This window comes from Pediculus humanus, genomic scaffold (genome assembly GCF_000006295.1).
Source record: "Pediculus humanus corporis 1103172108318 genomic scaffold, whole genome shotgun sequence".
Lineage (NCBI taxonomy): Eukaryota > Metazoa > Arthropoda > Insecta > Psocodea > Pediculidae > Pediculus > Pediculus humanus.
This window is the reverse complement of record NW_002987887.1, coordinates 1,897,438-1,911,580: the sequence shown is the minus strand read 5'-3', so window position 1 is coordinate 1,911,580 and position 14,143 is coordinate 1,897,438. Positions and strand designations below refer to the sequence as shown.

The window sequence follows — 14,143 nt, the reverse complement described above, 5'->3', positions numbered from 1 at the left end:
TTTTTCTTTATTGTATTTAAAAGACGTTCGTTCGTTGATAGGTAAACGATCCGAAATTTTTTTTTTTTAGTGCCACGTAAAATTCGAACATTCGCGAATGTTTATATTCGATTGTTTGGATTATTAACCGTTAGCGTTAAATTTGGTCAACGTGTTTCCGTAATGGATACAAAACGAGTATGTCGGAAGGTAACTGGAGGACTCTAGTCGCGTTCTAGAACAGTTCATTATTATTATTATTATTTTGCGTTATCATTGACTCTCGCGGTTGCCGAATGGATGCATAAAAAAGAAATTTTTTTTAATGGCAAAAGAAATGCACGACACGTACCAATTCACTGTTGCGAACGTGGAAGAAGAAACATAAATTAAAGGGAAATTGCATACGTTGAAGTAATTTTCATTTACGTAAATAAATTGTATCGCGTTTTACCTTAGAGATTTAAAAAAAATAATAATAATAATGAAGATGATAATAATAATAAAAATCCATCGAATCGAATATTAATCAAAATCTAAAACTCTTTTCATCAGGTATTGTATGAAATTTTTTTTTTTTTTCGATGTTTGTTTAAATTTTTCTCCACTCGAGAGAGAAAGAGAGAGAGAGAGAGAGAGTTTTAGCAGACAGAGAAAAGTCCCCCCCAAAACCTCTGTTAATGATCCGTCAAACTGTGAGGTGTCATATTTGGTGAGTTAAGCATCGGAGGACTGTGACTGTGTCCTCCGATCGGACTCCCGTGCAAATCCTGGTGGTGTCCGTAGTGCATCGGGGGTCCCACTCCTCCTTGCATACCGTCCATCATGTCTCCTCCCAACGTGTTCGGCGGAGTCATTCTTTTTTCCTTTTGTCGCCTATTACAAAACCACACTCGAACCACTTCTTTTTCTAATTGTAAGCCATCGGCTAAAGAAGCTATTTCTTGAGCACTCGGTTTAGGCTGTTTTAGGAAATGTTGTTCTAAAGCCCCTTTAACACTAACTTCTATACTTGTACGTTTTTTACGTTTCCGTCCTTGCGCGGCTATTTTATCGATGCTCGTCGGACTACCCGTCGTAGAATCCGCTTCTTCCAACCATTTTTGTAACAACGGTTTTAACTTACACATGTTTTTAAAACTTAATTGCAGGGCTTCGAACCTGCAAATCGTTGTTTGAGAAAATACGTTCCCGTACAGAGTACCAAGCGCGAGACCGACGTCCGCTTGCGTGAAACCTAATTTAATACGTCTTTGTTTAAACTGTTTTGCAAATAACTCTAAGTCTTCCGAACTTTGCGGGTCTTCCTCTCCTCCCGAGGGATCGTTACGAGGATCGAGACCGTGGTGTAATGCACTAGGGGAATGATTTTGCATATCGCGAAGACTATGATGGAGCTGCGGACTCGTCTGATGGTGATGAGCCAGCATTCCGTTCATTGCCGCGTGATAAGCTACGGCACTCGCGCTGCTGTGATGATTGAGAGGACTCACGGCTCCATTGTTTGTCGTCGAGGGAATGTAGTGACCGGTTGACACGACGGGAGCATGCCAACTGTGCGGGGAAGTTATACCCGATGCATTCAATTGAGTTCTGAAAATAAATAAATAAATAATTATTAAAATTTAATCTCTCGAATTAATCCAAAATACTTTTTTTTTCTTCACAATAAAAATATTATTATTATTTTTATTGAAGCATTAATCACAAAGGCACTCGTTGTGGTACCTGTTACTCTTACTGAGCATGCGCATACATTTTTTTGGCACACCTCTTGCCGAATAATTTTTTTTTTTTTAACACTATTAGGAGGATTAAGTAATTTATTATTTATTTCAACAAGTTAAATATTAAATTGTTTCTCTCTCTCTCTCTCTGTCTTTCTCCAGCAAATGCTAAATCGCTACGCAATCACAATAATATTGACTACACTTCCAGAAAATATTTTTAACCCACGCATTTTTTTTTTCTCTTCAGCGAATGATTCCAAAAATAAATAAAAAAAATCGCAACGAATTTTTTTTTTTTTTTTACATTTTTCAAAACTAGGTGACAAAGTTCAAAAAGAAAAATTATTACGTCACTAACTGCATTCGTACAACATGGTAAATATAAGCAAGTATATAAATATATGTAATGACGTCATTCTATAGCCTTTTACAAGGTGATTTTGCAAAAATAATTACGATTAATTAAATACTTGTATACATATATATAAAAGTTTCGAGCTTATTTTTATAATACGACTTTTATTATCATTATTATTATTATCATTATATTTATGATAAAATTATTTTATACGATGGTTTATATAATAATAATAATATTACAGTGCGACGCACAATATTTCCATTGTTGGCAACCCGGGTTTTTTTTTTTATGGCGATAAAATATGTTACAAAACGTTTATCCTTCTCTTTATTTAACGTAATATTACAATGATAGTTAACCCCGCTAGACTTTCACCTCACAACAGGTCACCACCATCAACAACAACAACAAACAAAACCGTGTGATTATCTCATCGACCTTCCAGTAGCCGAGATATAAATAGCGATTACCAACAACAACAACCAACAACCAACAACAATCTCGAAAAAACAGAAGACAAAAAAATTTTCAATTGTGTCACCCTGTTATTATTACGCAGATTTTTTCTTATATTAATCAACTTGATTGTTGAGCAAGAAAAGGACACACACTCAACAAAAAATTTCCAACAAACGCAACAACCTTTTAGTATATTTCTCGCCATTCATTAAAAAAAAAATTTTCCATTTAAAAACAACAACAACAACAACAATCGTTCCTCTTACGTAATAATTTATAAGAGATCCAATTGTTTTTAACAAACAACAACCGGTTATATATTCTGCTGCTGACAATGATACCTGACAAACACACACCTTTAATGTCAAACTGTCAAATATATATAAAAGTGTCACTCTTCTTCTTCTTCTTCTTACACGTTTTTTTTTAATATCCAAAACGCAAATCTTGATGACCAACACAGTCCTTGAAATCAGTTGAAGAATTTTTTTTTTTTTTTTTTCAAGTGATTAGTTACGATTAGTTGTAGTTTTAAAAAAAAAAAAATTTTGAAACGCCATCACATTTATCATCACTTTCAAAATGGCAATGAAAAAAAAAAAAAAAAAAAAAAAAAAAGTTTATGGGCGGGTTAAAAAAATTTGTTTTGAAATTTAAACGTTTCATCAACCACTTACTAACTAAAATTTTTTTTTATATATATAGCTGAATTGTGTGTGTATGTGTGTGCCCTTATTTGTTTAAAAAAAAAAAAAAAATGGCCGACTGTGTGTGTAAATTATACTTGGCAACCGCGCGATGGAAAAAAAAAAAAAAAATAGTTTGGCTTACGGTCAACGTGTAATCATTGATAACAAACGGACGCTATTAATAAATTGAAATTTATAAAATTTTATTATTCCTGAACCCTTCGACGATGATGTCGGGGGAAGGTTTCGAAACCTTAAATGTTTCTAAAAGGACGAAATTAATAACCAAACGGTTTTGAAGCGTTTCTTAATTTGAAGGGAGTCGAGTCACGGTGGTTTTGCCTCAAACCAACATTTGTATAAGCGTAATAAAAAAAAAAAAAATTATTACCATTAATTTTATGGTAATTAATAGCGATTGAAAAAGAAAAAAAAGACTGCGAGTGTCATTAATTATTGAGAAGAGAGAGGGGGAAGGGGGAGGGTAGGTATCCATCTTGAGAACTCGTAGAATTCCAACACATTAAATTATCCGTGAGGTTTTACGTTTTAAACGAAACGAACGACTACGTCGGGTACAACAAAAAGGCAACGACACGAACCTTATAAAAACGAATCATCGGTAATACCGGAAATAAAAACCTTATCGTGACAGACCGGAAGTAAAAACGAATTCACGAATCAAGACGAAGTTAAAAAAAAAAAATTTTTCAATTTGCTTACCTATGCATGTCTGGAGGTTTGATATCGACCGTTGCCGGTTGATGTGGATGATGGTGATGAGTGTGATGAATGCCTCCCATTGTCGTGCTCCAAGGATCTCCTCCACCGCCGGGTTGTAGAGAAACCCACGGATTGTGAGCTGCCGCCGCGGATAATGAAACCGGATGACCATTAGGGGAGGATGACTGTACCTGAAAATAATAATAATAATAATACTAAGTAATTACATACGAATGAAATGGGCGTGGTTTTAATTTTTAAAAAAATATTTAATGGAAATTTTTTTCTTCTTTTTTTCGAAAGAGAGAGAGAGAGAGAGAAAAAGGGGAAACTAACACGGATTGTTTGATAAGATTTTCCCGGGTTTTTTTTGGAAAAATTTAAAATATCGTCGTCTGCTTTCTTTTTCGTATCGACATTCAAAACGTACTAAAAGCCTATTTTTAACATTAGCAGGTGCTGAAAAACACACACCTAATAATATACCTAATTTACATATAATAGTTTATCCAAATAATAATGATTCTGTGTCGGGTATAAGGCCGTTACAATCAAAAATTTTTTTTTTCTCTCTATTATCATTATCGTATCTTTTTAAAAAAAGAATTCATTCACAAGTAGGTATTTCCGTTATTCAAAAAAAAAAAAAAAAAATCAGGTTCGCATTATCGAAAACCCACAGAAAAAAAAAAAGAATAAGAGAAGACAATAGAGTTTAATTCACACATTTTTTACGTCACGCCACTTACAAACAGGTTTTGTATAAATAGAGAGAGGAAGAGAGATAGAGATAGAAAAAATCACCAAAAGAACCTGAATGGGAAAGAAGAAAAAAAAATGAAAATGTTTTTTCATTTCAAACAATAAATAAAATAAAATTTCAAACAGGTAAAACCTAAAAAAAAAAAATGATAACACCTTAATTTTCACCTTGATTAAATTTCCCCCCTGCCCCCCTCCCCTCTCTCTCTAAAGAGAATAAAATACCTTTTTAATGAAAATGTGCCAATAATAATAATTATTAAAATTAGGTACACAATAATGACATAATTTGTTAAGATTTAATTAGGATTGCGTGCAACGTCTGTCGTCGTCGTCATCATCATCATCGTACCTTGTCATTATTTGTCAGGTAGGAAGTAACAAATCATTCAAATTATTTTTTTTTCCTTTTCTTTTCCCCGCCTCTTTTTTTCTTCTGCTTTTTTTTACGATTACGGACATCAACCCTTTCGAGTTTACTACCACCACGATTTTCGATTTAATATCTCGAAATTTTCGATTTAAATTCGAAAGATTTATTTTATGTTCGAATTAAGGTTCGGACAAAGTGCGTGGGCTATACACCTGTACGATCGAATGTTTCTCTCGCGTGTTTTCAGGTACGAGAAACAAGTGTAACAAAAAAAAAATTTCTACTACCTTCTTTTTTTCATTTAAGCGAAAACCAATTTTTTAAAAAATAGAATTTCAGGCAAGTCATCACGTGATTCGCATTCGAATTAACTTTTCTTTCATTCGAACTTAATTAAATATATAAAAAAAAAAAATTGGTTAAATTTACCATCCGCGACCAAATCGTGATTTACGCGTGAACAAAAAAAAAGAAGGACCGCCATTTTTTAAATCATTTCAAATAATAATAATAATAATAAATTTAATCATTCATGCGCGTGCGGTTGATGGTCATTATTCATCATGTGAGAGAAAAGGTAAAAACGCGGATTCTAATCGTGGCTTTACAAACCTTAACAAAAAGCAAAACCAAACCTAACATCCCGCTGCGTATTTTTTTTTTTTTATCATCGTACCACCATTGAATAATTTACATGAACACTTGTCCTCCCTTTCTCCACCTCCCCCCGTATTCCCTTCTTCCCTCCTTTCTCTCTCTCCCTTCTATTTTCACCTATACCTACGCATCTTTAAATGCCAAAAGTAAAAAAAAAAAAAAAAAAAATTCATTCCGTTTGGCATCGTATATAAATAACGAAAAGAAAAAGAGAAAGGTACGAATCGTTGTTTTACAATAATAATAATAATAATAATAATAATAATAATAATAATAATAATAATAATAATAATAATAATAATAATGTCACAAATGATTTTCACTTGGACCGTAACCGAAAATAATCATTACGGATATGTGGTCTCACGCATGCGTGCGCTCTCAAATAAAATGGAAAAATTTTAAACCGGAAGTGTTGGGAAAAAAAAAAGCAAAAAAAATCGATGACGATTTCGATTGGATTCGATATATCGAACGCGACGGGCATTTTTCGAATTCGACTCACGACAAATTTAAATTTAAAAAAAAAAAAAAAAACAAAAAAATGTAACGAAACGTTCGGGTTGCGTACGTAAACTACCATTTCCTCCCCTCCCCCAATGATAATGATCATGATGATGATGATGATGATGATGATTTTTGTTTGTTTTTTTTTGTATTTAAAAAAATATTATGCGAACGGGAAAATTCTCGCAACAGCAGCAGCAGCTTTTCTTACATTTTCCTACGATTTTCTCGTCCGAACGGATTATTTTATCCGTTCGGTAAATAATAAATTATTTTTTTTTTTTTTTTTAAAGCAACTCGAATAAAATTTAATATATGGAAGAAAAAAAAGAAGAAAAATCGCAAAGAATAAACGTTACGCAAAAAAAAAAAAAAATCATAAAATATATGAGGAGAAGAGAGTTCAAGGGACGTTTTGTGACCTGAATTTATAAATTCCAGTTTACGAAAACGTATTGCCAACTGGTGGCCACCAAAACATTTTTATTTCGCTATAAAAAAAAAGTTTTGCAAAAAAAAAGAGAGGAGAAAACTCGTATATAATTTAACGAATGCATTATTTATATTTTTCTAGAAAGAAAAAAAAAAATAATAATAATAAAATTATTATTATTATCATTATTATTATCATCATCATCTTTAATATAAATCGAAATTTTTTCGTGTGCGTCGGAAAAGAAAAAAACGCGGGAAAAAAATGAAAGGGGGAAAAAAAAGATGGGAAATGGAAAACTTTCGCCAATAACTTTTCATGAATGAAAACGACGACGACAAACACGGACAAACCTGGACAAACAATTTGAACAAACACCTGGAATGATATTTATGAAACGGATTACAAAGAAAATGACGTCACAATTTGTTTTCTTCAACGACAATTACTTACAATTGCAAGGTTGGTGTTTGTAACCATTACTACCGAACAATCAATGTCGTTCTTATTATACAACAACAACCAAAACAACCAAGAAAACAACAACAACAACAACAATTACTGACCGTGCCTCACAATTAAGTTAAAAAAAAAAAGATTTTTTGAGATGATAATAAACAAAAATTATTAATGACCCGAGATTAACTTTTAGATAAAAAAAAAAAAAAAACAAGGATTCATCACCGTAGGCATCGTGAAAAAAAGAAGAAGAGAATTCGAACGGAAACAACCAACAAACAACAACAACAAACATCAACGCGAATCAATCGAATTTAAAAAAAAAAAAAAAATTACTTATAATAATGATGATGATGATGATGATGATGATAATGATAATAAAAATAAACACAGAAAAAAAAAACGTTTTTGAAAAAATATATATTTTATGGAAATTTTTTTTCTTCTGCTTTTTTTTCAAAAAAAAAAAAAATTATCCGAACCTGAAACCTGTTAAATAAATTCAATATAATAAAACTAGACGAAATTTTCTAGTTTTTACCTTTTTTTTTTTTTTTACTCAATTTCCAAAAATATTCGGCAAAAATAACAAAACTCGTACCTCGCCCCGATTTCTATACGAATCGCGTGTACCTGTTTGTTTTTTCCTTTTCCGGTAGGTATTTCGGGAGAAAATTTACAGAAAATCAATCATCGAATCCGCTACGAAATAAATACCATCATCATCATCATCATCACCGAGGGCACTCATTACGTTTATCAAATAAAAATAATTAGAGAGAGAAAGAAAATAAAAAAAAAGGATAGAAAAAGATGAAAAACGCATTAAAACGAACGATATAAGAGAGAGAAAGAGAGAGAGTGAAAAAGTTTTCAACGTTATTATTATTATTTATCATTATGCACGTCTTTAACAATAATAATAATAATAATGATAATGATAATAATAAATGTAAATTAATTTAAATGAAAACAATAAGCGAAAGATTAAAGTCAAAAATAATCAGGTTCAATCAGATTAAATTAGGTTTTTTTTTTTTTTTAAATTATTCTTTTATTATTTTCGGGTCATTAACAATCAATTATTATTATTATTAATAATTTAATCTCTTTCCTCCCCCCCCCGCATTTTAATTCACGATTAAAATTTTTCGCGCCTTTTTTTTTGAATTATCGTAAAATTTAAAAATTTGTTTTCTAATGGAATGGAGAGACGAAATTAGAGAGAGAAGGGGGACAGAAGGAGGAAGAGGGGGAGGGGAGAGGGGAGAATTAAATTTGTTAATTTTTACGGGGTTTTTTTTTTTTTTCTTTTGCCTCAAACGACGAAGAAACCTGAATTGATTACATGTTTGTTTTTTTTTTTTTTTATAAAATTAAGGTATCTCTTTTAAAACAAGGCCATAAAAAAATTTTTTTTTATTTTCTTCTGTTTAAAACCAAATAAGGAAATAACAATTTTGAAATTTTATCAAAGTGGTAACCAACCAAAAAAAAAAATTTGCAGGAAGGTGAAATTTTTTTTTTAAAAAAAAGGGTGCGTCGTTGACGCCGATGCCGTCGACAACAACAACAACAACAAGACGACAAAAAAAAATCAAATGAAAATAAAATTTCCTGAATTTTTCGAGCCTACCTACCAACAAAAATACCTTAAAACTCACGATACGTTTTGCCATCATCGGAGACTCTTTCTCATCTTCATCTTCGTTTTTTTTTAAAAAAACCCGTACCTGAAACGTGTCGGAGATATTTATACCCGATGAGGAGTAGCCACACACACCAAATGAATGTTGATAATATGGCAGGTGGGCAAGAGTTTCGAAAAGTCGTTCGTTCTTTCATTTTTTTTTTTTTTTTTTTTTTACTATGACTACCCACCATTCGATGATTTACGGTCTCGGGTGAATCTTTTTGCCAACGTTTAACATGAAATTCATCATTGTGACAACCTGTCCCCCCCTCTCTCCCTCTCTCTCGTAAAAAAATAATAACGACCCGAAAGAAAGCAAAATTAATAATAATAATAATTGATTTCGATGACTTTCATATGCGGCCAAATACAAAAAAAAAATAAAAATAAAATTTTTTTTTATATCGCGAAGGAAAAAATACCACCTCAAAGTACCTGTATAATAACTAATAATAATAATAATGATAATAATAAATCAATTTTATACGTTAAAAAACATCATTTAAGGCGAGAAATGCAATCGTAAAATTTCAAAATAAAATAAAAATAAATAAATAAATAAAAAATTTGACGTGAATTGAACCTGTGACGCGGGTTTCATTAGAGGATGTGATGATGCTCGCCAGCCACCGAGACACATGCCTTTTTTTAAAAAAAAAAAAAAATATGGCGTCTCTATCTCTATCTATCTCTATCTCTCTCTTTCTCTCTCTGATCAATTATCATCCAGAAACCCGAAAAAAAAAACTTGAATCGGTGACAACGACGACGATAATGTTTAATAATTTATATACCGATTTAATAAAAAAAAAAAAAATAAATAAAGAGGAAAAAAAAAAAATTTGTGACAACTTAATACGCATGCGCGAGTTTAGGTTATTTAAAAAAAAAACCTGCTCTGCTCCTGCAAAAGAAATATTTCAATTATGTTATGACAAGTATTGATCGATATCGATTTTTATTAAAAAAGAAATCCCCAAAAAAGCTAAATTATTTAACTTTAATTTCACGACACTTTTATTTCGCATTTTTCTTTTTATTATTATTATTATTATTATTATCGATTTTAAACCGTTTGATCGATTATTATGAAAAAGAGAGAGATAGAGAGAAAGAGAGAGAGAGAGAGAGAAGTAAATTTTTTAAATTAATAAAAAATAGTTTTTTTTGCTTCGATAAAAATCTAAAATAGATTTCATTTTAACATGTCAAAAAATATCAAACTCGAATGTATGTACAATTGAAAAGGATGATGATGATAATGATGATGATGATGATGTCTCACCATTTTGTTTTTTTTTTTCTCAAAGATTTCTCTTAATTTAGTCTTTTGTTCTTTCTAGGACAATATAACATTACACTAATTGTAACTTCCTTTTTTCTTTCTTTTTAGTTTTTTTTTTCTTTTTTTTTCACTTTAAATTTTGTATGAAAAGAAAAAACAGAAAGTAAAAGATGATAATCCACAACATTTGAATTCGATAGAGGAAAATTTAAAAGAAAAGAAAAGGAAAATTAATGGATTCAAATAAAATTCTATTATCGTGTATATCAAAACGGGATCAAAAAGAAAAGAAAAGAAAAAAAAGGGAAAAAGTCAATATGAAAATGGGATCCAAAATAAAAATTATAAAAAAGCGCATGCTTAAAGGGGAGGCGCACTTATTTACCTCCCCGTTTAAAATTTTAGGGTCTCGCCGCCTTTTTTTTTCTTTTCTTTTTGTTGTTGTTGTTATATTAAAAAAATTTTTTTTTTTACAACGTATGAAAAAAGAAAAGAAAAAAAACAAAATGTCGCTGAATAGTACGGGTTGTATGTTTTTCGTTAAAAACACACAATGCAAGAGAGAGAGAGAGAGAGAGAAAACTCGGTCGATGGCTGTTGCTGCTGCTGTTGAAAAGTTACTTTCGCCTTGGTATGTTAATAAAATAAATGAATTAAAATTTACCTGGTGATGATGGTGATGATGATGATGGTGTTGTCCCGGTGGCATGTACTTCATCTCGCTACCGGATATGGGAGGAGATGAGCTTGCCGCATGATACCCGGAAATGCTAGCGTTCACTATATTCATCACTCCGTTCACAGCACTTTCACGTGGCAAGAAATCACTATCGTCGTTTATTTTCAGCCTTAGATGGGATATTTCTGTTGAATTTGTACTCAAATGGGAATTATCCGAATGATTCGATATCACACTGCACCTTTCTATATTCTTATCATCTGTCGGCCGGAAAAATTCCGGGGATTTTCTAAAATAATCGTTTGCCGTTTTGTTATTCACTTCACTGTAATAATCACTTTTATCATTGTACACTTCCGGTTGTTGTTGTTGTTTACCAAAATCACAATTCGGTTTTAAAAACTCTCCATCGGTATCCTTTCGGAATCCGTCACCCTTACGTCGGAAATCTAAACTTTCAACTTTTTGCTGTTTGTATATTATGTCATCCTTGAGAGATTTAGTAGGTTTGAGAAAATCTAAACCGGGACTTTTTTCACCGTTTTTAATTAAATCACCTCCCCTTTTCGAGTCCGATCTAAACAAATCGGTGTTGGCGGAATTGGCGGCGGCGGCGGCGGCAGCAGCAGCGGCGGCTGTTTTTAAATAATCCGGAGATTTTGTTTCGTTACGAAAGTAAAAATCATTCGGGTTTTTACGATAGTATTCGGCGACGCTTTGACGAAAATATTCCGTTTTAGCATCCGGTTTCCCGGAATATAAATCAGGATAATTTCTTCCGTAGTCGGAATTTGGGGATTTCGAACGGTATAAATCCGAATTTAAAAAATTTGTACCGCGAAAAAAATCAATTTTATCCGTGAAATCGTTTGTTCTTTCCGTGATATTTTTAAAATAATCATCTTTTTTCAAATGTCCTGCATTGAAATCGAGTCGGGAGTTTTGGAGGATTTCACCTCCTCCACCACCGCCACCGCCACCGTCACCGCCTCCGCCACCACCACCACCTCCTCCGCCGCCGCCGCCACTACCGTTATTAATCCCGTCACTTTTATGCGATTTCAATAAATACGACGCGCTTTGTATATAAAAATTATTATTGTTGTTGTTGTTGTTGTTATTCGTGCTGTTGTTATTGTTGTTTGTTAATTTTTGATCACAATAAGCGTTCTTTCCTGATTCCGCCGAAAGATTGTTCGAGGAAAATGACGTAGCCATTTACATAGACGACGGTGGCTTACGTTCGTCGCTTCCCTTTTTTTCTTTTCTATTCCTTTTATTTTTCTTTATTTATTATTTTCCTTTTTAATCGCCCATTTTGTCTTTTTCGGCGCTGAGTATTTTCCTTAAAAAAATTTTTTTCTCGACTTCTTTAATTATTTTCCGGTAACGAATAATTTTTTCACATTAATTTTCCAAACATATTTTTCTTTATCGCAACGGCAAAACCTGAAAAAAAAAAAAAAAGAAAAATTAATTTAAATAAATTGTTATGTTGTTGTTTGTTTTGTTTTGTTTGTTTTAAAAACAAAAAGTTTTTCAGATTTTTATTTTTTCCTTTTTTTTGCATCAAAATATTTAAAATTCAAAAAAAAAAATTTTCCAACTGAAAAATTTTCCATTTTCGCAACGATTTCATCAACGCATGCGCGCTCGCGCCCGCGCACACGCATAAAAATAAAAAATAATAATAATAATTCAGGAAACTTTTGTTTATCCGTGTATACAAAGTTCAAAAAAAATTACGAAACATTCCAATTGTGCCATTGTGTTACCTATCGCCATGTAGTTCCTTAAAAAAAAAAAAAAATCAAAAAGGAAATGACGTAGATAAAAAAATCGCCGTGACTAAATACAATCGTCGATGGAAAAATAAAACAAGGCAATGGCAAAAAAAAATTTTTTTCTTTTTGTGTTTTAATACAAAAAAAAAAAAAAAAAAAAATTATACCAACTTCGTACAAGACAATAATACGTAGTATTATTAACATAATAATAATAAATAAGTGACCATAATAATAATAATAATAATATAATTAATTAAGTTGCAATTTTTTTTTTTTGTTATTTTAAAATTGAATATAACGGGTAAACGATACCATCGTCATTAATACGTCGTAAACACCTACAATTTGTTGTTGTTGTTGTTGTTATTATAGCTACCATAACATTTTACTGTATTAATAACAATATTATTATTATTATTATTATTATTATTATTATTACGGGATCGTAAAAACGTTTTCGAACCTGAATTTATTAAGTTTTTTTTTCGTACAATTGAAAATTTCGGGTTGGAAAACGTGGGAAAAGAGATAGAGAGAAAGAGAGAGAGAGAAAGAAAGAGAAAAGGAGAGAAAGAGAGAGAGAGAGAGAGAGAGAGAGAGAGAGAGAATTATCAATATAATACGAATTAATTAAAGTAAAAAAAAAATACTAAAAATAAAATTCTCGTTTGTTATTATTAAAAAAAAAAAATAAACTTCCATTAAATGATTTCGACATTTTCTTTTTCAACTTTTTTTTTAAAAAATAAAATGGCGGGAAGGGAGTAAGGACATTAAATCATTCGTGACGCTTCATTAAGTTGGCAAAATATTTCCTTGCGAAAAATAAAAAAAAATAAAATAAAATTATATTTTTTTTTTTTTTTTACGCGGCACAACATAAAAAATGTTTACCTTTTCTTAACTAACATGTCTTTTTTTAAAACACAATTTTCTCAGCAACCGTTTTTTTTAAATAATAATAATAATAACTATTAATTCGTATTATATTAAATATTCGAAATGTAAATAACATTTTTTTTTCCTGTCAGTAGTAATATAATCGTCAGATAAATAATAATAATAATAATAATAAATTCAGTAAATAATTTTCACATTAATTAATAAATTTAATTTTTAAAAAACCTTTATGTACCTGTACATGTCATTTTTTATATAAATAATTTTATGTAAAGGATATTTAAGGTTTATGGTGACTCAAGAGAAAATTTTTTTTTTTTTTTTTTTTTTTTTTTTTTTTTTTTTTTAACGCTGACAATTTTATTGTTAATTATTATTATTATTATTATTTTCAGGTTTGGGGGGGGGGGGAAGAAAAAATCAGGTAGGTAAAAATAAACATCGAAATGATTAAATTTAAATAATAATTTTTTTTTTTAAATAAAAATGTTAAACAGAAAGGGACGTTATTTATATTAAATATAAAAATTGCATTTCGTGTTTTTTTTCTCATTATTATTATTAATAATCAATACAGAATTTTTAATTAGAAATATTATTCATTAACATTTAACGTAAGATAAGTAGAGAGTGAGGGGGGCAGAGAGAAGGCGGGGAAGGTCTTAGG

General features: G+C 30.8%; 2 protein-coding genes across 2 annotated transcripts; both read right to left on the bottom strand.

Moving 5' to 3' along the window:
• Positions 1 to 656: 656 nt before the first annotated feature.
• Positions 657 to 4,021, bottom strand: Phum_PHUM605420 (POU-domain protein CF1A, putative; the record flags this gene model as incomplete). Its single annotated transcript, XM_002432902.1, has 4 exons — positions 657 to 1,432; positions 1,508 to 1,533; positions 1,696 to 1,719; positions 3,942 to 4,021. The coding sequence occupies 4 exons, from the start codon at positions 4,019 to 4,021 to the stop codon at positions 657 to 659; spliced, it is 906 nt and encodes a 301-aa protein (XP_002432947.1).
• Positions 4,022 to 10,727: 6,706 nt separating this feature from the next.
• Positions 10,728 to 12,007, bottom strand: Phum_PHUM605410 (uncharacterized protein; the record flags this gene model as incomplete). The annotated part of the gene is made up of 2 exons (XM_002432901.1): positions 10,728 to 10,737; positions 10,824 to 12,007. The coding sequence occupies 2 exons, from the start codon at positions 12,005 to 12,007 to the stop codon at positions 10,728 to 10,730; spliced, it is 1,194 nt and encodes a 397-aa protein (XP_002432946.1).
• Between the last annotated feature and the right edge of the window lie 2,136 nt (positions 12,008 to 14,143).